Genomic DNA, 26,952 nt, shown 5'->3' on the forward strand with positions numbered 1-26,952 from the left:
TAGGCACAGAGTTAAATTTTTTAACATTTCCTAATGGTGGTGTGCCTCGTGATTTTTTTCATGAAACAAGTGTGCCTTTGCCCAAAAAAGGTTGAAAAACACTGCTATACAGAGAAAGCTTGTATGCTGCAGAGTGGTCTGTTGACAAGACATGCATGTGCTTTATATTTTTCTTCACTAATGAGCTTATTGGACAGCGTTTGGTAGGCAACTATTTGCCAGCACTACTTAATGCATCTTGGGGATAAGAATACGGGACTATCTCACAAAGTTGTTGCAAGAATCATTTAGAGCTCCTTAAATTCTTTACGGATTATTTTGGTAGAAAATGCTTTTTCTCTTGTTTTTGCTTTTTATACCAGTTATGATTGTTTTATTTCTTTTTTTCTCTGTAATCTGTTTGCTAAGAGTTTTGATTCCTTCCCCCATTCATATTTTTTTCTTTTAAATATAACACCTGTATCATTTTCTCTGCTTCTATAGTTTCTAATTCTTTCCATTTTATTTGTAGCTTTTAAAATATGCCCTTTGATCCTCTTCCTCTGTGTAGTTGTTCTAAAAGGGAGATTTCCTGTTCTAATGGTTATTTTCTCTCTCCATTCTGTGTTATTTGTTTAATTTTATCTGGATATAAGCACCACTCATGACTGTCTTCATAGTTTCCCCACAAAAAACAGGAGCTTATTCCTCCAGTATTATTTTCTTTTAAAATTTTTTGCTAGTGTTTTTGTAAACTTTACCCTAATCAGCTGATTTGCTATGAGAAGTGGGCTGAGAAGTACCACACTGGAGCAAAGTCAAATTTTGCAGAGACTGGTGCATGTTCTGTTATTTTAATGTCTCCTGTCTGTGTCCCTTGCACTGCATTCAAAAGTGAGGCAGAAGTTAAATCTAGATTGTGAGCTGAAAACTGACTGGTTTCCCCTGGGTTCATGTGTCTCTCAGCATATGACTCTTAATCGCAACTCTTGTAGCAGTCTTGAGAGTTTCAACCGCTACTGTATCTGCCTTTTTAAAGTCCCAGTGCACTTTAAAACATTTCTTTTTCTAAGCAGAATCAGCCAAATGCTTATGATAATCCTTTTATGTTCCAATTAAGGTCACTGTCAATTATTAAATCCCTAGCAGCTCTACCCAAAGTTATTTTGCAGGAAACTGACCACTATTTGGTACATAGACAGATGCCAATGTTACCTTAAAGGTAAAGGGACCCCTGACCATTAGGTCCAGTTGTGTCCGACTCTGGGGTTGCGGCGTTCATCTTGCTCTATTGGCCGAGGGAGCCGGCGTACAGCTTCTGGGTCATGTGGCCAGCACGACAAAGCCGCATCTGGTGAACCAGAACAGCACACGGAAACGCCGTTTACCTTCCTGCCGGAGCGGTACCTATTTATCTACTTGCATTTTGATGTGCTTTTGAACTGCTAGGTGGGCAGGGGCAGGGACTGAGCAACGGGAGCTCACCCCGTCGTGGGGATTCGAAGTGCTGACCTTCTGATCAGCAAGCCCTAGGCTCTGTGGTTTAACCCACAGCACCACCCACGTCCCTTTTATGTTATCTTAGGCATTCCATTAAAAATCCCTTCAACATATACAAGTCTTCCATTTACATCTCTCAGTGCTTTAGTAGTTAGGAAATTAAGTAATGTGTGTATTAATATGCCTATACCTCTTCCTTAGCTTGAACCTCTTGCTCTGAACATTTGTCTCACCCATGACTAAATAAAACCTATTTTTTTTCAATCGGCTTTGTGTGTTTCTGGCAGGAAAAATATTTGTGGGTCCCTTTTATAAAGAAATGCTGCTGTCTTAGTCCATTTTATCAGGTTTTCCAACCTCTTCACATTTAAAGCAATTGCATTTATACCTGTACTCATTCATGCAAATAATCACTACTTTTCTTGACCAATCTATATCTCCTATATATTAGTCTGTTTCTGTTAATTGGTTGGATCTCCAACAGGTCTACTTAAGTTCTAAGCTGTGGAACCTTCATAAAACATTCAATAAATAGTTTGGCATATGCCCAGCAGAGGGCACTCCAGCACCGTCATTGGAATAGAGCAGCAGTTTCAAACTTCTTTTTCTGGGCCATACTTTCATAATAAAAATATGCTGGCACCACACTGTTGTTGTTGTTGTTGTTTCATTGATAAGAAATGCATTGGAAAACACAAGCAGGATTGTCCTCAGTACCGCTCAGTATCTCCACCCCCATCATTCAGCCCAGACACTGAGATCCAACGCCTTCTGGAGGTTCCCTCACTGAGAGAAGCAAAGCTACAGGGAACCACGCAGAGGGCCTTCACGGTAGTGGCACCCGCCCTGTGGAATGCCCTCCCATCAGGGGTCAAAGAGATAAGCAACTACTTGACATTCAGGAAATATCTGAAGGCAGTCCTGTTTAGGGAAGTTTTTAATCTGTGACATTTTAATGTATTTTAATATTTGTTGGAAGCCGCCTAGAGTGGCTTGGGGGACCTAGCCAGATGGGCGGGGTACAAATAATAATAATAATAATAATAATAATAATAATAATAATAATGAATGCTTTTGCTTTCATTTTGAAAAGATGCACACACATACACACACACACACACACACACACAGAGAGAGAGAGAGAGAGAGAGAGAGAACACCCATATGCACTATATTTATACAGTGAAATGTTTAAATCAGGGATAGGAAACCTAAGGCCCGTGGGCCAGATCCAGCCCAATCGCCTTCTCAATCCAGCCTGCGGACGTGTTTTTACATGAGTAGAGTGTCCTTTTGTTTAAAATGCATCTCTGGGTTATTTGTGGGGCATAGGAATTCATTCATAATTTTTTTTCAAAATATAGTCCAGCCCACCACATGGTCTGAGGGACGGTGGACCGGCCCACAGCTGAAAAAGGTTGCTGACCCCTGGTTTAAATGTTTCTCTGATTGCCCTTGGATCTTCCCATGACACATGCCATCCTTTCTTGCCACACCAGTGCACACAGCGTAATAAGCAAATATATTTGAAACATCTTAGATAAAAGCGGGGGGCATATTGAAATGGAACATTAGCTTTCAAATACAGCTGTACCTTGGTTCTTGAACGGAATCTGTTCCGGAAGTCTGTTTGACTTCCGAAAACCAAAGCGCGGCTTCCAATTGGCTGCAGGAGCTCCCTGCACTGATATCAGAAGCCGTGTAAGCCGTGTCGGACGTTTGGGTTCCAAAGAACACCTGCAAACTGGAACACTCACTTCTGGGTTTGTGGTGTTCGGGAGCTGAAATGTTCAAGTCGCAAGGCATTCCAGAACCAAGGTACGACTGTACCATATCCCTGCTCCTGGGTACCTTCTTTAAGACTGCATTTTTACTGTGGTCCTTTCTGCTCTGATTGCTTTGTTTCTGTGAAGCTTTTCTTTGTAAACAGCATTATGTCCTTGAACAGTTCTATTTTTGATGTCCATTCATTTTATGAGTTTGCGGGCAGACAAATCTCTCAGAAGTGTGGGTGTTCCCACTTCTGCCCCATGGCCCATTGATGGCCTTTCGGCTTTGCTGTACATTTTCCTCCTGGGGTATATACACAGCCTCTGTTTTTCACATGTGGTGGATGCTCCCTCAGGTATACCTATTTTTGGGGAAAGGTCTTTCATAAAATGGGACTCGTAACGTTAAGGATCTTGATTCTAAAATAGCAATACTGCCTGTATTGTGTGTGTGTGTGTGTGTGTGTGTGTGTGTGTGTGCAAGTGGTTAATGCTCTAAAGACTTTATGGCACAACCAATGACTGCAGCACAATTGGCCATAGCTGGGGACTGGAGAACATTAAATATAGATTTATTTGAGATGTGTGGTTGGCATAAATCTGCGGCCCAGCTTTGACAGACAAGTTAACTGACAGGATATGTGGATACGGAAACCAACAAAAAGACAAGGCACCCCATGCCTGCAAAAAATTGTTTGACATTGTTTCATACAGTATTCTTTTATTGCAATAGGCTAGGAGTTCCAAAGTGCAGGTGCTGCCACACTAAACCAATGCAATACAGTACAGGTATTATGTGGAACCTGTAGTAGTGCTTGAAATTACTGAAGGGGAGGTTTCCTTATTGTGATTTCACCATGCTCTGTATTATTTGAAAAGGAAAACACTTATTCTTGCTTCTAAATAAGCAGAGTGGTAGATCAGCCTGCACAGCAGCAATCTACTCACCTACATCATCAGTGGGACCAATCCTATGCACCCCTTGCATCCACCTTGTGCCCCAGGAATCTGGATAAACCTGCACCAGAGAATTGTAGAGTTGGAAGGGATCCCTAAGGGTCATCCAGCCAACCCCCTGGCAATGTAGGAATCTCAACTAGATCATCCCTGATCTATGGCCATCCAGCCTCTGTTTAAAAACTCCAAGGAAGGCGAGGCCACCTCCTCCCGAGGGAGTCCTTTCCACTGTCGAACACAGCTCTTCCTGCCAGGAAGCTCTTCCTGGTGTTCAGATGCGGAATCCCCTATCCTGTGACTTTGAATCCGCTGGTTCGAGTCCTTACCCTCCGGAGCAGGAGAAAACAAGCATGCTCCGCGCTCCGACAAAAACAAACCACGGGCATGGCGCTGCGTTTACTTGCGAGCAAGCGCCTTTCCTTGAGGAATAAAACGTGGTCAGTTAGGACCCGTCTGAAAACCCGTCAATTGACCGCTGTTATTATGGTCACTTTAGGGTTGCCATATATGGAAGAGGGGGGAAAAAAAGACTTTGCGACGGCCATTCAAAGCGAATACTGTAAATGCAATTTGTCTCAATTTGTTACCCCCCCCCCCCTTAAAAAAAGGACACTAGCAACATTTAATTATTATTGCAAGTGAGTAGTAGCAGCAGCATCCCTTGGAAGGACCCTCGGAATGGGCTTTCACTCCCGAGCGCAGCCGAGCATAGGATCGGGTCCGCAAGGAAATTGAGTGGGTGGGACACCTCCACCTGCGGGCAATAAAAGGCAACCAGCGCTGGGCGTCTTAGGGGTTCCTGCTTCGCTCGGCTTCCCAGCAGCGAGGCAACGTCCCTTTGACAAGCAAGGAGGAGGAGGAGAAGAAGGAGAACCCGGGGCTCCGCCAAGCAGAGGCAGCAGAGGCTCCCCAGCTCCCCCGCGGACAGCGGGGCCCGGCGCGCTCCGCCCCGGGGAGGCCCGAGCAAGAGGCCGCGAGGAGCCGGCGGCGGGAGAGGAGGCGGAGGCCTCACCGGTAAGAGGGAGAAGCCACCCGCGGGTCCGGCTTCGCCCTCCGCCAGCGACTAGGCCTCTCCCCGGGAGAAGGGGTCGGGAGGGATGCTGGTGGGGGACGCCATGCAGCGGAGCCGGGGGCCCGGCAGTCGCCCTTCGAGGCAGGCGGGCGGGCGGGGGAGGGAGGGAGGGGGCGAAGCGTTAAGGGCCGGCGGGGGTGGGAATGGGGCCGGATGGACTGGGGGGGGGGAGCGCAGGCCCGCCTCTTCCCCCGGGGGTGGGTTGTGCCGCGGAGAGGGTTTCGGGGCTGTAGCTGTGGGCTTCGCCGGGAACACCTGTGGGGCGGTCGGGCGGGGAAGAAGGGGGAGGTGGGCCAGGGTCGTCGGCGCGGTTGGGCGAGGGAGGCCTGCTGGGCGGAAACGTCCGTAGGAAGCCGTGGACGGTCTTCGTCCCCTGCCGCCGCCCGCTGGGGTGGCCGAGGGCTGCAGGGGGCGGGTGGCTGGGGTGCTTGTGGGGCTGCATGGCTTGTAGGAGGGTGGTCTAGGGGGCGGGTGGCTTGGCTGCATGGCTTGGGGTGGTCTAGGGGTGCAGAGGGTGGGTGGCTTGGCTGCATTGCTTGGGGGTGCTCTAGGGGTGCAGGGGGTGGGTGGCTTGGCTGTGGCTTGGGGTGGTCTAGGGGTGCAGGGGACGGGTGGCTGGGGTGCTTGTGGGGCTGCATGGCTTGGAAGGTGCTCTAGGGGTGCAGGGGGTGGGTGGCTAGGCTGCATGGCTTAGGGTGGTCTAGGGGTGCAGGGGGTGGGTGGCTTGGCTGTGGCTTGGGGGGTGGTCTAGGGGTGCAGGGGGCGGGTCGGGTGGCTAGGCTGCATGGCTTGGGGTGGTCTAGGGGTGCAGGGGGTGGGTGGCTGGGGTGCTTGTGGGGCTGCATTGCTTGGGGGTGGTCTAGTGGTGCAGGGGGTGGGTGGCTTGGCTGCATTGCTTGGGGGTGGTATAGGGGTGCAGGGGGTGGGTGGCTTGGCTGTGGCTTGGGGGTGGTCTAGGGGTGCAGGGGGCGGGTGGCTGGGGTGCTTGTGGGGCTGCATTGCTTGGGGGTGGTCTAGGGGTGCAGGGGGTGGGTGGCATGGCTGCATTGCTTGGGGGTGGTCTAGGGGTGCAGGGGTGCTGGGGTGCTTGTGGGGCTGCATGGCTTGTGGGAGGGTGGTCTAGGGGGCGGGTGGCTTGGTTGCATGGCTTGGGAGGTGGGTGTTCTAGGGGTGCAGCGGGTGGGTGGAAAGAGCCCTAGTGGGGCTGCATGGGTACCCTGGGGGTGCTTGTGGGGCTGCATGGCTTGGGGAAATAGGTCTCCAGCGGGGGGGGTCTAGGTCTGCAGGGGGTGGCTGACGTCTTAGCATGGGCATAGCTAAGAGGGACGGGGCAAATTGCCCCCCAACAAGTAAATGAATAAAAATAACTAAGTGGGGTTCTGCCCCCCCCCCCAACATGAAGCCTGCCCCTGTAACATGAAGCCTGATTCCCCTAACAAACCCTGGGTCCTAGTGGTGCTGAATGGCTGGGTGCTAGTTGGGGCTGGAGGGGTGGGTGGAGGAAACCCCTGCATTGGTAGAAGGGGACGTGAGGCATGGCCGCCAGAGGTGCTCTCTGGGGTTTTCAAAGAAGGCTGGGATGGGGGAAGAAGCAGGAGGAGTGGGAAAGGCTGGGCTGGCATCACGGAGCCCTGTGGGAGTGGAAGAAGGGGTGCTAAGTGTTGGCTCTCTTTGGGGCATAAGCAAGGCCTGAAGCAGAGGCCTGGGACTAAGTACTGGGTTGTGTTTGAAAAACAAGAGGGAATTTTCAGCTCTGTGGGGTTGCAGGAACAGGGGAAGTATCCCCATTGGAGTGTGTGTGTGGGGGGGGGGGGTTGTCTGCATGGGGTTGTCTGCATGGCTTCAGAAAAGTCCCTGTAGTGGGGAAGAAGGTGGGCGTGATTTGTGCCTGTGGAGGTGGGTTGCAGGAAACCAAGGGCTATTCCCTCATGGAGTGGGGCTGGGCTGCAGGTGGCGAGTGGCGGTGTGGGCAGCTGCATGGAGCTTTCCTCAAACGTTCTAGAGAATATTGGCAGTGTTGGGTAAGGTTGGGGCAAGGAAAGAAGCATGTTCCTTAGCAGTGGAGAGGGTTTGCCTATGGTGGTGTTTCTTTGGGTAAAGGAACCCTATGGGATGGAAGAAAGGGGACAGTGGAAAGTATAATGGGGTTAGCACTCTGTGGGACATAAGCAAGGCCCTGTGTGTGGATGGTTGCCTGACACAAGTCTGGTTCGCTGAGTGGGTTTATGTGGGGGTCTTTATAGGCTCTAGAAGCCTTTTATTGGGCAAGAAGGCTTTGCGAGGTACAGCTACCTTGCTCTCTCTGGGCCATGTGAGGAAAGCTCTGTGTGGGGCTGGGTTGTGGGTAACTATTTATGGCTCTTCAGCCAACTCAGGGTGGCATTCATTTGGCTCCCGTTTTATCCCCACAACAACTCTGAAGTTAGTTAGACTGGGAGATTGTCTCGTGACCACCCAGTGAGCTACATGGCTGAGTGGGGATTTGAACTCGGGTCTTCCCAGCCGTAGTCTTCACACTGTGTAGCCACTAGACCACAATATTGCAGCAAATGCCTTTTCTTAAGGAGATGAGTGGGCTGTGGCAGTAGAGAGGGCCCTAGAGGTGTGGAAGAAGGATCAATGTGCAAGCCATAGGAAAGTGGAGTGGGCCAGCACTCTGTGGGGTGTGGGACATGATTGGGATTGGGCTGTGGGGATTAGAGGCCTCTGGAATGGACTTTGCTGCTTTCTGAATTGGAGTCATGGCCAGTGTTTGGGGGGGGGGGGAGAGAAAAAGCACATTGATAAACTTTAGGGTCTCTGTGGGGCTGGGGTGCAGGAAGCTGAGGACCTATGGAGTGAGTGGTTTATGGCTGCGTTACTGTGTATAATTTAAAGAGACTTGCGGCTGTATGAAAGAAGAGCAGGAAAGCTCCGTTTGGGCCTAGGGAAATAGTTGAAGCCTGCTCATGACTTGGGCTTGGCTGGGTAGGGTGTGTTTGCCTCTGCATGTGTTATTGGAGCTGTATGTGAGAAGGACCGCATGTGCAGTGTGTGTATGTTTGGGTGCATGTGCTGCAAGATGAGGGTGTACTGAGAGGCCCACTGATTAGAAGTGTTTGGGTCACATATATGTAACGTGGAAATGCTTTGGGGTGGACTGAAGGAAAAAGAGCTCAGCTCTCTATTTTTGTACATAGGGCAATACCTGGGGGAAGGTGTTATTTGGTGTTGGGCTTAGGAAGCAGCAGCTTATCTAAGGGGAACATGTATGTGGATGATGAAGAAGAGGTGTTATGAAGTCCTGTATTGAAAGCTGAGGGTAGCGGAGGTCTCGTTTTATGGATGAGAATAGGCTCAATTTGTGGGAACTGTGTTTTACAATTTTTAAGTTACTGTACTCTAGTGTCTTTCTGTGGCATATTCACCAGAGGGAGCTATGCACCCTTTTAGATATGAATTGAAGGAAGCAGATGCTTGAGGGATGGATTTATGTTATGGGAAGCAGGAACTGGTATCTCCAAGTATTGATAGGGTCTAGGAAGAACCAATGTAAGGCTTGGATTGAGGAGAAGGGTCAAATTTCTGCTTGACTCTGCTTGATCACATAATAGAGTGATCTTGGTTGATCATAAATTGGGATAATATTGGCCTAACGGCCATGACCCCACAATATTTCCAGTATGTGTTTTAGTCTTTTTTGCCTCACCGAGACCCTGGGGAGATAAAAGGGTAAAAATAAAACCAAATAGCTCCTTGGATAATTTTATTATCTTTTAAAATCCTTCAATAGAGTTATCGGGGTAACTAACAAAAACACACTAAGAACAGCAAAATTCACAAGAACAGCAATCAAAATTCAGAGTAGATAGGACCAGTAAAATCGGTTTAAAAGCCTGGAATAATAAGGTATTTGATGGTCCCAAACTAAGTTCAGAATAGGTGAAAGGCAAGCCTTTCCACAGATGGCCTGCCGCAAGCAGGGCACAGTTGCTGAGAATACTCTTCCAGCTTGCAGAAGAAAGGGCATCATGCTATCCTATCACATCAACAAATGTAATGATATTTTGACAGTGATGGGCCCCTGTATAAGGAATGAGAAGGGTGGTTAGGAGGAAGAGGAGCATCAGGGTGTTTATAAAGTACAGTTATGTAAAAACAGTATGCCAGCTCTTTCAATACACCTATAAAATTAAAATAGCTCTATGCATGCTTGAGAGCAAGCCCCTCAAAAATATTTTGTAGCCTTCCTTGAAGATGCACAAAGTTGGGTGTACAGATTCTTCAGGTATCTGAAGAAGTGTGCATGCACACAAAAGTTCATACCAAGAACAAACTCAGTTGGTCTCTAAGCTGCTACTGGAAAGAATTTTCTATTTTGCTTTGATTATGGCAGACCAACACGGCTACCCACCTGTAATCAGATTCTAGAGAAGGGACTGTGAACATGGAAGCAAAATGGGATGCCTTTGTTTAGAAAGAAAGGGTTGAATTGTGTTACAACCCACACTGCAGCATGGCAGTACTAGTGTGAGTCTACTGCTAACCGCTAAAAGGTCAGTTGCATCACCATGCAGTGTGAATGTGGTTGCAGCTGGACCATTATGGTACAGGTTGTTCATAGCTTTCACTATAATCTTCTGCTCAGCCATAAATTCCTCTCCGGTGTCTACCATCATGCAGTATTATTGAAGTTAGGAACAAATTTCTTTTTGATTTGCTTCATAAAACTTCCTCTTCTGTTTGTGGAACGAAAGTCCTAACAGTCCAAGTTTACCAATGGGAACCAAGATGCAGCCAGATGAGCCTGGTACTGCAGTTGAGTTTTTTTGCCAGCATCATTGGACATTACCAGGCTATTTGTGCTGCACCCCAATTCTCTTCTGTGTGATTTTAATTTTTAAGATAGGATGCTTTCTGGTTACTGTTTTAAAGTATGGCAAAGAACATCGTATAGCCCATTTCAGTGTTGTATTTGAACTTCATTGGGTGTAAGTATTTTACTGGGGTGTTTATTAAGAAACAAGATTAGCAGCAGCACATGTGGGTGTACACCTGTGATCAAGGTGTTTTTTTTAAAGGATGGGAACAGGTGATGGCTTTGCCAGCAGCTGCATTTTATTATTTGCTCCAGTTTCCCTTGGGTCTTGCAATTTGGACCCTGACATCTCAGAAGAGAGCTTGCACAGATTTGCCAGTATACTTTCCTAACACATTAATATAGCAGAAGGACTAGACTGAGAAGTGTTTTGTTATGTTCTGACTTGAATAAAAAAAAAAATCTGTTGCAAACTATGGCATTTTAGGATAGGAGAGAATGCAAACTATACAAATTGGAAAACTGTATCATAATTTCTAGTGCAGAGCTTAAAGGCAAACTAGAAGACTGAGAAGGGAAACATACTACAGTGTGGAGGAATGGAATTCATGAAGCCAGAAAATCTCAAGATAAAAAAAATAACTGGATTATATTGCTTTTCAAAGTACACTGCATTCCAAGGTGTGTAATTAATTATAGCACGGAGTGTGAGGAACAGATTTCACTAAGTTATGTTAAACCAAACTTGGGAGTGTAGACATCTTATGCACTTGACCTTTGTTATAAATGAAGGAGTAAATACACACATACAGTATGTGTATCTTGCCTTGAAACTTAACATAGTTGTGAGTGAATTGTGGAAGCATTTCTTTGCCATGTTAATGGAAACGACGTAGTTCATCCGTGTAATACAGAAACTGCATTGCTTGACTGTGGGTTGTCTAAGAAGACAGAATGGATTTTTGATTACTGCAGATGCTCTTTAAAAGCAATAGTCATTTTATTTTTTAACAAAAGAACATTTGATTTGTGCAGTTTACATGTTCTCATGTATTGGAAATAGCTTAGTTAAGTCTAGAGACTTTTCCTAAAGTACCCATTTGCTAGAATTACTAAGCTGTGTTTCTATATATTTGTACATGTGTAAAGTTTCAGAAAGCAGTTTTTGTGTAGTTTGTTTTAGACTTTGTTAAAATATTTTTATACCATTTCCCCAGCAGTTCAATTTTAATTTTAATTTTAAAAAGAGCTTGGATACATTAGCTGCAATTCTTTCATGGCTATTAGAGCTTGAAGGATGTAGCCCTAATTACACTTGCTAGAGAGTAAGACCAGTGGAACTCATTTCTGGGTAAACAGTTTGCAATGTGCCACGAGTGTGTATTTTATCTTACTTGGTTTCTTGGTTATCTTACTGGGTTTCTTTTAAATTGGTTCTTGGTTGGCATTCTGTGACATGCTTAGTGATTTATCCAGTAGTGGTGTGTATTTCAGCTGCAAATGCTTTTTTGTATCTGCATAGTTTTTCGTGTGTGTGTGTGTGTGTGCGCGCGCGTTGTGCTGGGAGCTTGCATTTAATTTCAGACTCTTCTGTAGTTCAGTAAGAGATCCTATTGGGACTGTGTGTTGTATTTAACACTCCTCACAGTGTGTGTTATATTTCTTCCCTACTAGGCCTTTAGGATGATTGTATGCTATTTTTAAGATGACTGTATATCATTTTAAAGAGATTTGTTTAGAAGATAACATTTAAAACAGCAAACAAGCAAGGTTTCAATCCCAGTGAGCTCCATTGAAATAAAAGGCCCTTCATTCAAAGTAAATTTGCAAAGATAGGATCATTCTGCCAGAGCAAACATTTTTAGGTCTAAATGTGGCTCTAATTTTAATTCAGAAAATAGTGTACTTGTCAGAAATTTGGAAAACACAGGTCCAGCTTGAAACATGTGTGGTATGAATGACAGCTGTGTTTAATGTCACCTTGCACCGTTTGCATGGTGCAAGCAGCTGACCCTAGTAACTATGTAGAGTATAAAGGAGCGTGCTTTATTTGCTCTTTATCATAACTGCCCCTCTTTAATTGTTTTTCTAAAGGACCTCTGGACATCATGAATCACACTGTAGTATATGATACCTCGGAATCTATGGAGCTCTGTGCTTTTCATCGACTCTATCTTAAGCCAGTAGTGAAATTGTCAATCTGTGTGGTGCTTCCACAACACACCGGATCTACCCACGTAGTCCCAAAGTGGGAAGTGATTGAAAAGCTGAAGAATATAGTTTGTCCAGTCCGGTTCACCAGTGTTAAGATTACAAAGAGCACTAAGGGTTTCATTATGTTTGAGGCAGAGGCAGACACCAAGCGCTTGGTTTGTAGCCTGAAGGAGAAGCTTCATGGCAAGATGATAAAGCTCAGTGGCTTCAAAGATGACTTGCAAGTGGTTGTCATGGAGCCTTGTTCCGATTTGCTAACTCCTCAGGAGTTGGAACCCAATTTGAACACTAGAGAATTGCCAGAGGAAGACTTAGCACAGCAAAGCAAGGATAGTCCTTATTGCATCCATTTGGAAGGATTCCCATGCAAATGGTTTGCAGTAAAAGGCTCAAATAGTGAATCACCAAGTGAAGATGTCTTGAGAGCAGTTTTTGAAAAATTTGGGAAGATCAAGAACATAGATATCCCTATGCTTGACCCTTATAGGGAAGAAGTGGTGGGAGGAAGCATGAATAATTTGACTTTGTGTAGCCTTTTGAATTTGCGGACATTTGAAGCTTTTGTCCAATACCAGGAGTCCACATCTTTTTCAAAAGCTATGGAGACATTTAAGGGAATGAAGCTGATGTTTAAAAGGGATGATGGAAAAGCTCTTGCATGTCACATCAAGGTAAGAAGTATTGCTTAGGGGTAGCTATTTTTAGTCTGTTGTTGTAAAAACTACCAAGTCTTATGCCACCTGGAAGGCTGGCAGTTTTATTTTTGCATAGGCACTATAAACTTTTTTCTGCCATAGGTGGAAGTGCCTAGTGATGTGGAATCTAGTCCCATGAAAGGATATGCTGAATTAAATTTTTCATGGACTAAAAACCGCTTCATCAACCCACTTGCATCTGATGGTGTTGCATCTGATGTTCCACAATTAATCTGCCACCCTTTCAGGTGGCACCAGAGTTTTTGTGCCAGGGATGGGGAACCTGTGGCTCTCCAGGGTTGCTGGGCTACAACTTTTGTCATCCTTGACCATTAGCCATATTGGCTCAAAGTTGATGGGAGCTGCAGTTCAACAACCTCTGGAAACCACATTCTTTAGGAAACAGGAGTCCTTCCGTTTGTGGAAGAGTCTTGCAGAAGCCAGCACTAATGGAAGAGGAGGCGAAGTGATGTTTGCCTATCTCTCCTACAGCCTCCTGTGCCCCCTTCCATGCTGTTGCAAAGGGTCTCACAACTCTCTGGAGCAGAACTGAAGGGCACAATTCATCCCCCCACCCTTTGCTGCCATATGGTTTTGACAGCTTTGGTCTTCTTTATGCTTCCATATACAGAACCTTTGAATGATTACTGAGAGTAAATCACAGCTTCCTAGAAAATATGCATTTTCTGGGGCTACCTAACTGGAATATCTTTCATCATTATTTCCATGTTTGGTCTTTAATGGGTATACAATTGCAGTTTTGAAAATAATTCCATTTTGTTCACCTCTTAGATTACTTGGATTTTATTTCATTTCATTAAATGTATGTAGCCTAGTTACCCGGACACCTTTTTAGTTTTTCAACACTGTGGTTTTTAATATGGGAGAATTTTGAAAGATGCCCAATTCTCATTTTAAAATTGAGGGCAAATAACAGCTGGTTTTCAAAGCCTTAGGGATATCCCATGGGTACCTTCACATGACACCTGTATTCTGTTTACACCCTATCCCAAGTGAACCTTCAAACTGCCTTTATAATTTTCCAACCCCCAGCTCCAAAAATAGAAACTCGCAGTTTGGCATAGGCACCAGATGGGAAGTGTTTGTGTTCATGCTGGGTTACGATCACTAGCAATTATTTCTCAGTAGCACAATATAATTCTTCCTTTACTTAAGTATGAGTCTCCCTGCCACCCTCATGTCATCTGTTTTGGGCTGCATAGCAAAGACCTTCTTTCTGGTATGGAGATAGTTGAGCCAAAGTGGTTTAGGGATTGTCCCGATGCTGTTAAGGCTCCCTGTGTTCTATTTGAGATCTTGAAATTGGCTCTGGAGACCTTGTAGATTTTGTATGCTTGAGTGAGTGATACTACAATTTGTACTTTTTTGATTTTTAAACAGGTGACGCCTGATACTACTGGTCATTTCAGTGAGAATTCTATAACTCAGAGAAACCTGGAAAAATTAACTCTGCAAGGACTAGAGAAAGAGCGAAAGAGGGAAGAATACAGAGGGGGAAAAGGGAATGGAAGGTGAGGAATCTCTGTGGCTTTTTCTTTTTTCTTTTAAAGGCAAGATTGAACATGTCCTGTTAGTGGGGAAACTGAGATAAGAGGATTGTTTTTTTTGTGGCTGTGAGGGCTCCATACTTTTTCTTTGCATAATGGCAACTGACATTATGTACCAAAATCAGCTGGACATTGTGACTTACCTAAGTTTATGCAAGTAGAGACAATCTGCATACTTTCCCTTTTTTGCCATTTTATTAGTTATGCATAATTCAGATTTTGTTTAGTTATTGGGATATTTATTTGAGATAACTGAAAACTTGCCCCCCAAGTACTTGAAATCTTTTCCAGACACCTTCCTGCCTCCCGAGATTTCAGCAGGCATTTATACATATGTTCCTTGCCATGATGGCTAGAAACATTTCTTTAAAAGATACAAATGAAAGTTGAGTTTCAGGAAATTAATTTGTTTACCCAGTACTAAATTGTGTGATTCTGTAGCATTCACATAACCGTGATTATTTTACTGTCTTCCCTAAAGTACATTTCAGTATAACTGATAAAGCTGAAGGACTTTTAACAGAAGGCTGCAAACATCAAAACACTGGTTCTCACTTCATGTTTTATCTGCAGCTGTTATTAGTGCTGCATGCCACCCCAATCTCTGATCAGCGTGAGGTTCCAGGGGTTCTGGGCACTTACTCAGGGTTTGTGTTTTCTTTTGGAAACAAGGCACAGTGGGGACTGTATGTCTTTAGGATATATGGTTTATATACTGCCTGAACCTACGATGGAGGGGTTCACAGCATTTACACCCCAAGAGGGTCTTGCTTCTACCATAGCCATAGCCTTAGATTTAGTAGACATCAAACATTGTGCTCTGCCTCTCTAGCTTTCCAGCCTGCAGCTTTACTTCTAGATCATATCACTCCTAAACTCTGCCTTCCACAGACCCCCCCCCTTCCTTTGCTCTCCTTACTAGTAGGCTAGCTTGGTTTGAGTAGTTTTGAACACTTGCTAGAGCCAGGGATTAGAAGAGTCTGGCATCCACAAACTCATAACAGTATCTGTAGGTGCAAACTTGATAGTGAAGACATCTAGATTACTGGAGAAAACTAGCAAGATATGAGCAGTCCAACTTTTGGCCATGGGATTACTATCTGGTTACTAATTTCATGTCCTGCTATTCAAAACATGTTTCTATCAGGTAGCAATAATAATAATAATAATAATAATAATAATAACAATAACAATAATAATAATAATAATAATATATTATCTATACCCTGCCCATCTGGCTGGGTTTCCTCAGCCACTCTGGGCAGCTTCCAACAGAATACATGTATTAAAAACACCAAAAAAATCAAACATTAAAAACTTTCCTAAAAAGGGTTGCCTTCTAAAAGTCAGATAGTTGTTTATTTCCTTGGCATCTGATGGGAGGGCGTTCCACAGGGTGGGCACCACAACCGAGAAGGCCCTCTGCCTGGTTCCCTGTAGCTTTGCTTCTTGCAGTGAGGGAACCACCAGAAGGCCCTCCGAGCTGGACCTCAATGTCCCAGCTAAACGATGGGGGTGGAGACGCTCCTTCAGGTAGCTGTTATTGGGCGTTTGAAAATCCAGCAGACTCCAAATCCTGCCATTTTACTGTTCAAAGACTTCCTGATTCTGCCAAGGGGAACAAAAAAGGAGTTTAAAAAGGATATTTTTGCCATTTTAGATGTTGGTTATATTGCTGCATGAATTTTTCCATAGATGCTTAGTTCTTTTCTATTAGTTGAGAGTTGCCTCTGCATGGTAATTAACAAATAGAAACTTGCCTTCAGTGAAAAGGTAATATGTCCTTTGCCTTACGTTAATAGATAACAAGTGATTGTTATATATGAGGATGAACCTTAGGCACTTTTTTGCAGTTTGCTTTGTTTTATCAATTGCTGGAATTTTGTATAACAGCATTATGCTTACGCTGAAGTTAGATCAATTTTTGTGAGAGGATATTAGGTTTTGCTGCTGAGTCCAAAGATAAATGTGTGCCACCTCTTGTTTTCTCAACCTTCCTTAGCTCTCCAGAGGGCTTCTTCAATGCCAGATTACATCTGAGCACATATGTTCTTATTCTGCAGGGAGCCTCGGGCTCCGCCTCCTTTGTTGTGTTCAGAACAAAAGTTGTTATGCCAAAAGACTGAAATAGTAACACTAGATTTACGAAATTCAGCAAATTCAGCTTTTGCAAGATTTTATTTCACCCCTCCCCCTTTTTAAGACTATTTAGCAATTAGGATATAAAATGCAGACCCTCAGGCCCAGGGGTTTCCTATTACAGGTAATTGGCAATGTATGCTCATTAAACTTGTGTGCATTTAGAATTATGAAGTGGGCAAAAAAAATTAACAAATGCTGGGCAGAAAATGGGTGGGTATCTGAGGGGGGGGGAAGACTTGGGCAACCCCACCTGCAATGTGTTTTCATTACACACAATTTTGGCTTTAGGTGCTCTCCCTGGAACATAACCCTTCCATACATTGAGAGTTTCCGGTATGTACAGAAGTCCGAGTTGGCTGTGTACCGAAATTGTTTCCTAGAAAATCAACAAGGATTTTACAAAATATTTTTCTCATCAGGAATTGTTCTGGTCTATAGAACCCTTACAAAATCCTTTGTGCAATGCTTCTCAGGCTTATGAGAACTCTGGCACACTTTCTCCAAATTAAATTTGGAGAGGCATGCATCACTCACGCTTCTGGAAAAGGCCTACTTTTATACTATGTGAGTTACAATTCACCTGCCTTTAAAAGGGCCCTCCTAGCTAGAAGATGGCAAGGTCGGAGCAGTGATTCATTCATGGACACAACAGACCAGGACATTCTATGTTACTCCATGACGAGTGGCAGAATGATCCAGTTACATCCAGTGACAGGTTAGGAGGAGGAAAGATTAGAGCGGTGACTCACACAGATGCCGGAAGCATCCTCTTCTATGGCTGGGTACTTTTGAACTCACAGGAGCATTATATATGCTCACGTGACATACTAGCAGATTTCACACAGCGCAGAGTTTGGGAATTAGCTGCTCTGTTCAGTCTGCAGTAGGGCTCAGCAACTTACAAGGCCAGAACTGCTTAGAACTGCATTCTGTGCCTTGAGACCATTTTTCTGGCCTGTGGAGGCATAGAAATGTTGACTGGAGGTTAGGAACAATGACTGAATCGAAAGCAAAGTGGTCTATAGCTCTGACTGTAAAAAAGAAGAGCCACGGTCAGCAAATGCTCAAGGCCTCCAGACGAGTGTCTTATTTCTTTTCTTAAGATGGGGAAGGTGAAAGTGTTTGTATAAAATCTGTTAGCTTTCGTAGTGCATCTGAGCACTCCCTGAGTAGTAATAATGATGCCTGTTCAGGAGTGATGGGGAATAATCCTAGCGTTTGGCATCATTATAATGAAGCCAGTGAAGGAGGGAAGAAAGTTGTTAGGTTATCAGTTTTGCAGGTTTGAACACACTAACGATGCAGCAAGAATGAAGGAACATTAACGATATATAGAAACCATTCTGTAAGAATTTGGGAGAAAAGTTTAAGATGGGTTTCTTACCTTTTTGAAAAACAAATATAAGTGAACATGCTATACTATATTTTTATTTACTAATCATTTCGTAAAATTTATAGACTGCTTGACTGTAAAAAAACAAAAAACAAAACTTCAAAGAGGTTTACAAAAAGATAAAACAAGAAAATAAATAAAAACCACAAGCATGCTTTAAAACATAAAGTTAAAACACACACCACCTCAACTTTCTAAGCATCTGGGTAGGCTTGCCTAAACAAGATGGTTTCTTAGTGTGGTATGCTGCGGCACAATTGCTGATTGCATTTTCCAGCTCAAATGTGAGGGAAGCCCCATGTAGAGTGCATTGCAGTAGTCCAGTATTGATGTAAGCAACACATGAACTACTGTGGCAAGGCTTTCCCAGTCCAGGAATGGCCACAGCTGATGAAACAGCTGTAATTGGTAAATGGCCCTGCCAGCCGCTGAGGCTACCTGAGCTTGTAGGTGGATCTGGAAGCACCTCAGTTTGTGAACATTCTCCTTCAGGGAGAGTGCAACCTCATCCATGGGAGGAACTGACCAATTTCTCAGACAAGGGAGCTGCTCACCCACAGTGCCTTTGTTTTGTCAGGATCCAAGCTCAGCTTGTTTGTCCTCATCCATTTCACTATTGCCCAGAGATTGCTCAGGTTCATTGTCTAGGCATCAGAAATGTTTTCAGTGCAAGTTATCCTTGCTTTTCAATCAGTTCAGAACAACCATATCACTAATCTAAAATAGCAGAAGCAGTGGCAGATCTAAGCTTCGGGGCCCCTAATCTTGGAGGGTCCCCAGAAACGACTTTAGTCACATATGTATATAAAATCCCTCCCATAACTCGAAAATTATAAGGCATAGGAATTTTTTTATTCACATCAGTGACTTTGACATGTGAGATATGTGACATGTCCAGTACGGCAATTTTAATCAAAATCTGAGATGTAGCAGTTAACATTATATATATGTGGTGATCTGCCACGGAATACCCCGTTGAAGATAACAGTGGGTTATCTTGTTGCTGATTGCGAAAGGGGCTTGCATAACAGTTCAAGCTTCCAAAATGTAGGTCTGCCACTGAGCAAAAGTGTCTTAATTCATTGCCATACCAGTGAAGGACCATGGGGTGGGGACAGGGTTGGGAGACTAGGCTCATTATTGTCATGATAAACCATGGTTTGTGGCATTGTTTGAAATAGATCATGTAACTTTAGATGTAGTACTGGGAAATGTTAGGACCAGAAGATGTTACAAGAGAGAGCATTTTGCATCTCCTTAGAATGTGTGAAGTATGTATGTTTACATTCCAAAACACAAATTTGTAGGAGGTGTTCTCTCTTGTGTCCAGACAGATTTCAAGGGTGGAAGCCCTTCCTGTTACCTCCTTATCTTCCCTTCTGTCTTGCAACGGGTTAAAACTGTAAAATTATTTCCCTCCTGCACCTAAATTGTCCCATATCAATATATGCCTAGAAAACGACGCGATGATGAAGAAAAGAAAATTGGAGAAGGAAAGAGGAAGCATAAGAGCCACGAGAAAAGGCAGGCAGATTGGGATTTAAAACGCCCAAGGAAGCAGCAGAAGGTAACAGATGCAGAAGATTTATGGACAGAGAAAATGCCCAATAGGGAAGAGAAGAAATACCATATAGCTCAGAAAAGAGTGGCGTCTATGAGGCTGCTTTCCTTGCTCTTAAACAAAGTAAAAGTAAGGATATAATTTTCAAAATATTCTAAGTGTTTGGGTTTTGTTATTTAAAAAAAAAGTTTAAAAAAATTATATGTAATAAGTTGTGGACAGCTGTACGCATATATGATAGCAGAGTTCACCACAAGTGGGCAGTATGCTTCTCAGTTTCCACATCCAAGGCACACCACATTTTGATGCACTGAACTGGGTGTGCTGGGAGACTTACATGTTGACTCTGAGAACGAAATGATTTAGGTAAACTACTCAGCAAGATGCAAGGCTTTTGATAACTTCTCCTTTTCATCTTGTGATAAAGGATCATACAAATGCTTGTTGGTGGACGTTCTCTTTCCATATAGGAAATTGCTGTGAATTATTGAGGTGGGGCTGAAAGTTGCTTGCTTGTATGGGATCATTATTTTAGTAGAACAACTCCGAAATTATCATTTAAAAAGCTAAAGCAAATAAACCGGTAATTTGACTATTGCCTCTGGCAAGTGACTTTCATTAATGATTATTTTTCTTCTGAAAGCAGCAAAATCAAGCTGGCTTGTATCTTAAAGGCTATGATTTGTGCAGCTTTGTGAGCCTTTTAAAATGTGGTTTGAAGTGAATTGGCATTTAAAAAACAAAAACAAAAAACACAGGTTTCCTTTATGGAAAAATTAAACCTCCTCAAACAGCAATCTGCAGAGACAACTCCTACAGTGAATGAAGTCTTAAGTGTGTTTCCCAAGCAGTGTATTTTGGGTCTTGCTAAGACTGGCAGGGAGGGAAGCAGATTTCACCCATGAGGTACAATCCACAGGGAGGTTATGCAGAAGTCCCTTTTGGTGGGGGTGGGGGTGGGGACGAGCTGTTGAAGCACAACAATGCTTTTATGCAGCTTTTGCATTTTAGATGAATCACTAGGACAAAGTAATCGATCCATGTTGTCCTCCAAATGTTCTTGGACTCCAACTCCTGCAATCCCAGGCCATCGGACATGATGGGAGTTGTAGTCCAAGAGCTTCTGGCCACACACCATGTTGATTACCTCTTCTCTAGGTGGATTCTGGGTTGTTTGACCTGGGTGGGTGGATGCCATTTGGAGTTCCTCTGTTAGGCACTGAAGGATCTTGGACTAGCCCAAATTGTTCATAAAATCATTTACCATTAGGCTTTGCTGATTTATTTGCTTTCTGCTCAAGTCCCTTGTTCTGTTGCGCTACAATTCATTCTTTTATTTTTTCCCCCCTTAAGGACGTTGTGCTAGAATCCAAGCAAATAGGGCAGCCTCTGCTGGATCTTGAAAACAAATGGGGGAATTGCTCCTCTGCATCTCAGATAAAGAATGCACCAAAGGAACAAATAAACTGTTTTGGGCAACAAGAGTTGAAGAATAAGAGAGAATCCAAGTGTCAGTCAGCTCAGTTGGCTGATGCTTTTATTGAGGAGGAGGAGGAGGAGGAGGAGCAGCAGCAGCACATTCCAATTAAATTGCCTGCATTACCTGATCCCATTTGGAGAAATACTTTGAACAGGCCAGTTGCTGGAACAATCACCAACTACTTAACAGACAAGGATACAGACCGCTCCCATGACAGCCACTCGTTAGTTGGGTGCTCCCCTAAAGCTCCCAGGGAAGGAGAATTCAAGAAGCTCAAGGTACCGATATATGAAACTGATGAATTCTTACATTATTTCTTCAACTACGATCAGACCCCAAAACATGCACGGGTCTTTCCAAGTGTGCATGACCCAGTGGATAATTCTCAGTGGGAGAGGTTGGTGTATTTCAAAGAGAACGACTTCCAGATTAACCTGAAGAAAAAAGATAGGCAGTGCATGACGGATTTGAGTTGCGTACCAAATACCCAAGAGAAAATCTCCAGAGGTAGTGATAACTGGGAAGTAATAGATGAGGAACCTGAGGTTATGCCAAAGAGCCAGGCATGTGCTAGGGAGTTTGCCGAAAACTCTCAGGTGTGGTGCAAAGATCTGTCGGGTGAGGCTGAAGAAGGAACGCTGCATGGTGAATTGAATAGTCCTGTCCTAGTAAGTGCAGCTCATGATAGAAAATCTCAAGCAGAAGACACTGAAATGATGGCTATGGCATCACACAAGCCAGTTGGCCGTGTGAATAAATTGAAGGATGTATTAGAAGAGATCAGCAGTGATTCTGAATCCTTCAGTGAGGCACTTAATGAGTCACAAAGGAAAAAAGAAAGAAAAAATGGAGGTAGCTCCAAGGTGTGGTTCTTCGGTCAGCGAAGTGTGAGAGACTTGTCGATTTCTATCCAAAATGATTCTTATGCTGATGAATATATTGAATACAACAAACACAGGTTCTGCTCAGAGTCTGGGTGCCGGTTCTCAGCAGAGCACTCCATGCTGAAGCTTAGGACAGCATTTGAAACAACCAGCAGCAAAGTAAGGCACGAAGTACAAAGAGTCAAATGGACATCTAGTGATGAGGAGAGGGAAGCTGGTGAGAAGAAGAACAGAAAGAGATATTCTGGAAACCATTTGCCTGATGATGAACCACAGTTATTTAAAGCAAACCACTGTGAAGAGTTGGAGTCTCCTGGCAAGATGGAGAGGAAGTATAGCAAGATGTCCCATCACAAAATGAAATGTAAAACACATCACACCATGCCAGGGGCAGTAAAAGCAAAAGATGTCACCTATTTGGGCGGATCTCCTTCTCAAGAAGCATTCCCAAAGGCAGATAAGGGGAATGTAGACATTAATAAGACCGATGAGAATGGGTGCAAAATAAAGGTAAAGCAGAGAGCTCGCAAGACTACCAAAGGAAGAGGGGTGTTAGAGCAGTTAAGAGAGGTGCGAGAAGAGGTGGGGTGCTGAGACACGGAAGTGGGTGGAACAGTATGGGGCAGCTTTCAGTTTTTGCAAGCCCTTTTTGGAATTAATGAGCAGCTCCTGCAACGGGGACATTCTTCACTCTTGAGGTTTTGCTGCAACTCCTGGTTTTCAGGGGACTTGCTGTTAAGAAAATAGGTGGAAACAGATTCCTGAAGGATGCCCTTTGTTTCCTGTCAAAATAATTCAATCCATATGCAGAGACAGTCTGTGGAGGAGAACTTGGAAGATGATGCTAACTTTGTTGGTCTTGGGGGGTGATGGGGGTGGTTACTGGAAGCTCAAATTAGGCCCTCTTAAGGACTTAAAAATAAATCACCTTTGGTGATTTGGGTGCTCTGCTTGGGCTGCTGTGCATGCTGGCAGAGTGCGAGAGGGCAGACACAGCTTGGCAAAAACTGGTCAACAGATTCAACATCTGTACTAATGACCAATTTTTTTTATTAAAAAAATGTTACTGCAGTGCATGATTGAAGCCATGTTGAATGGTCTACTCAGAATCTGAGCCAAGTGAAGTGAATGGTCCCTGCTGATTTTGGAGGGAGCCACAGAATATGAAAATGCTCCCTAGTAACTGTATAGTTAAAGGAGTTAGTTGAATAAATTGTTTAATTTATAAGATTAAATAAAAAAAGTGCCTCCTCAGTGATGTCAGAAAGGGGGTGGTGTCAGAGATAAAACATTTATCCAAAAGGCAGAGAAGGAACGTGTTTATAATTTACTGCAGACGTAGCAATTTGAGGTACTCAAGCTTTCTTTTTTAATTATTATTATTATTTATTTTGCAAGAAGCCTTTTATTTATTTAGAAAGATTTATATGCCACTTAGTCAGAAAACTCTGTAATTAGCATAGCTCTATCCAGCATTGGGCAGTATATGCTGTGTGCCGGAATCTGCTTCTCAGTCCAGACCCTTTTTGTGGCAGGCCCCTTTGGGTTTATTGGAATGGTTTGAGTAGAGTAGCAGGTGCTCTGGTTTGAATGGCTACTCCCTTTAATTCTGCTTAAATCTTCTCCCCTTTATTATCCACGTGAGGGCAAAGTTACACATGACACAGGAGAGCCATTATCAGATTTCCTGCCATTCATTCAACCCAACCCACCCCTTTTTTTCTTTTGAAAGAGCAGTTGCAGGGTGCTCAGATGGCAATCAGTAGTGGAGCTGGGAGGAAGTGCTTAGCCCTTCCCACCCCAGTCACTTTACTAATAAGTAATTCCCTACTAGCATCAGGGTAAGGTGGAAATGTGGGCATGATAGAGGTAAGGTTGGGCCCATATCTTATGCCCACCTTATATACACACACATATATATATATTTGGGGTGGTGGTGATGGTAAATACATAAATGGAGAGTGAGGTAAACATCCCATTCCCTGCTCTTTTTATTCCCCCCCCCCACACCTGTGCACACAGCAATTTTTCCTTGCTTACCAGGCTCTGGGAAGATAGTGGGAAGCTTCCAGAGCCTTGCCTTGTATTGGGGGGTGGGGGAAACGGTTCTGGAGGTTCCTGACTCTTCACAACTTTGCTTTTGTGCATTGGCGCCTGGAACAGAACCCTTGCTTTAAGTGGCGGGCCAGTTGTATCTATTTTTTCCTACCATGGGACAGAAGTCAATGGCAGGAGGGGACTATAGGTGGTGGTGGTGGGGGGGGGAGAGCAGGGAAAGGGAGGGCTTAGCACCCCTAGAGCCCAGCATCACTGCTCCAGTCAAAGCAGGATGCACCAAGGTCGCTTTAAAGTTGTCTTGTTCTTACTTTACTTTTCTTTTTTAAAAAAAAAACAAACCCATATCAGGAGACCTGATACTTGTTTCACACAGAGTTTGGCCCCCCAAGTTAATTTATTTTGAAGAATAGGTGGGGCTTGCAGCTGAGAGGGGAGAGATAAATTAAAATCATGGTTGATGTTGTGTGAGAACCAATGAAAGTCCCCCCCCCCCAATCCTCTGCTAAATGTCACAGAATTAATTACTTTCATTTCAAAAGACGGAACTAGAAAGCAAGAAGTCCATATTTTCACATGTTCTTCACAGGCTAGGGGTGCTGTACTTTGTATTCAATGGATCTGCTGAACAGGGAATGCTTTGAGCAGTGAAAAGGGGGTATGAAATCTACTTAAGTGCTGGTTGGTATTTTGTTCTTTGAGTAAGTGACCTTCTAAAGCATAGCTATATAGTCTGAGCCCATAGAAATTATTCTGTTCAGTTATTGCTTATAATTTTATGAAACATGGAATGGGCAAAATAAAGACCATCAAGGACTACAACCTGAAACCATTCTACTGACAAGAATAAGCAGTTCCGAGGGCTGCAAGCTAGGTTTTCGCTTATTGCACCAGATAGTCACAGCTGTAAGAAGAGGAACAAATTATAGTTTTGAGTTTTCGCTTATACTTTTAGTATGCTTTATTTATTTCATGTCATGGTAATTTTCATGTGAATAAGCATTCCCTAGCATACCATCCATGTTTGTTAACCTCTGCTCCAATAAAGTAGTAATGAAGCAATGTATGCAAGATATTTTCTGTGCTTAGATTTCATGTTTTGCGTCAGGCTGATTGGTGGTGGCAACTTCCCACAGTCCTCTAGGCTTCTCTTTTCTTTAAGGCTCACCTAGTTTGCAAAAATTGAATGGATTTCCAAATGTAGCCAACAAATGTTTGTTTAATCCAAAAGTAATATTTTGCACTTGGGTTTTAGATCATTTAGTGCTCTTCAGCCAATGGCTCCCAGAGTGGCTCACATACAATCAAACTAACACAGTGCCACTGTAGGCTTATAATCTAGGGGGATGGGAGAAAGGACACACGGGGGGGGGAAAGGGACAGGGAGGGAAGAGGAAAGTAAAAAAAGCAAAACTCAAGCACCAATTTCTAAACAGGTGCACTGTAATGACCAGCTGGCACAGTAAAAGTTCAGGAGGTGCCTGGCTGAGCAGGGCCTCCACCAGCAAAACCAATGAAATGAGCCCTGCTTCCTACCTCTTCCACTGAGGCAGCCTGATGGAATGGCAACCCCCAAATGGCAGTTAAGGGGGGAGAGGACAGTTGAGGGGTTCCATTTCCCCCTCTGGATCTTCACCACCCTGCTGGTGGTTTTGCATGTGTGTGCATGTTTTGAGTACACGGTTTGTACACACTTCATTCATTTCATGTTGGCAAGCATGAGATGCAGTGCTGGGGAAACAGGCCTTCCTGCATTGTAGTCAAGAGGGGCTTGCGGTATCGTCATAACCCTGCAGCTCGTATCGTCTGTTGGAGGTTGCTGATCCTCTGCAAAGTGCTCTCAGCGTAGGTCCCTTGGAAGCATTGCTGAATGTGCTACTTACTTCGGTAACAGACCAGCATAACCTAAATAAATAGCATAACAGTATGAATCTAAGCGACTAATTATTAAATAAATGCGAGCAAGAACCAACTGTAGATTAAAACATATACATAGAATATTTGATTAAGCATAAATAATGGGTGAATAAAAACTAATAATTAAAAAGACCAGTTAAATCAGCTGTATGGGGTGGAGCTTCAGTGATACAGATCTAACAATATGGGCTTTCATTTTAGGACTGATTTGTAGCATAGACCATCCTTCAATGAGTATCATGACTGCGCAGAATCTGGCAACTGAATATGTGACTTCTGGGCTTCCATCCTGTAGTAATAGGGAGATTTTGTGGTGTTCTGAATGCCCTGGGAATTTATATACGATGGGCTGGATAAACCTGGCTCGAATGTCTATAGTGTATAATACTGGCAATAAAGAAGGGCATGCTCCATTGTTTCCTGCTGCCCAGAGCCACATGGGCATTTCCTCTCCCTGTAAGGTATCTTCCTATAATGCCCTTCCTGAATTGCTGAAGGGAGGGCCTGACAAACGGGCCAAGGTGAAAACCCTTCACTGTTTTGGTATTTAGAGATTAGCTATGTACCGGTATTTGGGAAGTCAAGTATCTTCTAGTTTCACTAATCAGAAATTTTGGGGACCTGGCTAGGGCTACCTGTCAATTAGGTGAAGGTAAAGGGACCCCTGACAGTTAAGTCCAGTCACGGACGACTCGGGGGTTGCAGCGCTCATCTCGTTTTGCTGGCCGAGGGAGCCAACGTTCGTCCACAGACAGCTTCCAGGTCATGTGGCCAGAGCAGCGCACGGAAACTGTTGATTGCTGAACGTCAAATCTCCATGGAAGTACAGTCATACTTCGGGTTATGGCTGCTTCAGGTTGAGCAATTTCGGGTTGTGCACTGTGCCGAACCCGGAAGTAACGGAATGGGTTACTTTTGGGTTTCGTCGCATGCGCAGAAGTACCGAATTGCATCACGCGCCTCTCGCA

General features: G+C 44.0%; 1 protein-coding gene across 2 annotated transcripts; it reads left to right on the forward strand.

Annotated features, from left to right (window-relative positions):
* The first annotated feature begins 5,085 nt into the window (after window positions 1–5,085).
* Window positions 5,086–25,137, forward strand: LOC117040042 (A-kinase anchor protein 17B). 2 transcript variants are annotated; one of them, XM_033137567.1, is made up of 5 exons: window positions 5,086–5,219; window positions 12,170–12,960; window positions 14,386–14,516; window positions 19,543–19,777; window positions 21,002–25,137. In XM_033137567.1, the coding sequence occupies exons 2-5, from the start codon at window positions 12,184–12,186 to the stop codon at window positions 22,604–22,606; spliced, it is 2,748 nt and encodes a 915-aa protein (XP_032993458.1). In that variant the 5' UTR covers window positions 5,086–5,219; window positions 12,170–12,183; the 3' UTR covers window positions 22,607–25,137. The 2 variants fall into 2 exon arrangements, with proteins under 2 accessions (XP_032993458.1, XP_032993460.1); XM_033137569.1 differs by lacking the exon at window positions 5,086–5,219 and having other exon boundaries at window positions 11,791–12,960; window positions 19,543–19,654.
* Window positions 25,138–26,952: the final 1,815 nt, after the last annotated feature.

Source organism: Lacerta agilis, chromosome Z (genome assembly GCF_009819535.1).
Source record: "Lacerta agilis isolate rLacAgi1 chromosome Z, rLacAgi1.pri, whole genome shotgun sequence".
In the NCBI taxonomy this organism is placed as follows: domain Eukaryota; kingdom Metazoa; phylum Chordata; class Lepidosauria; order Squamata; family Lacertidae; genus Lacerta; species Lacerta agilis.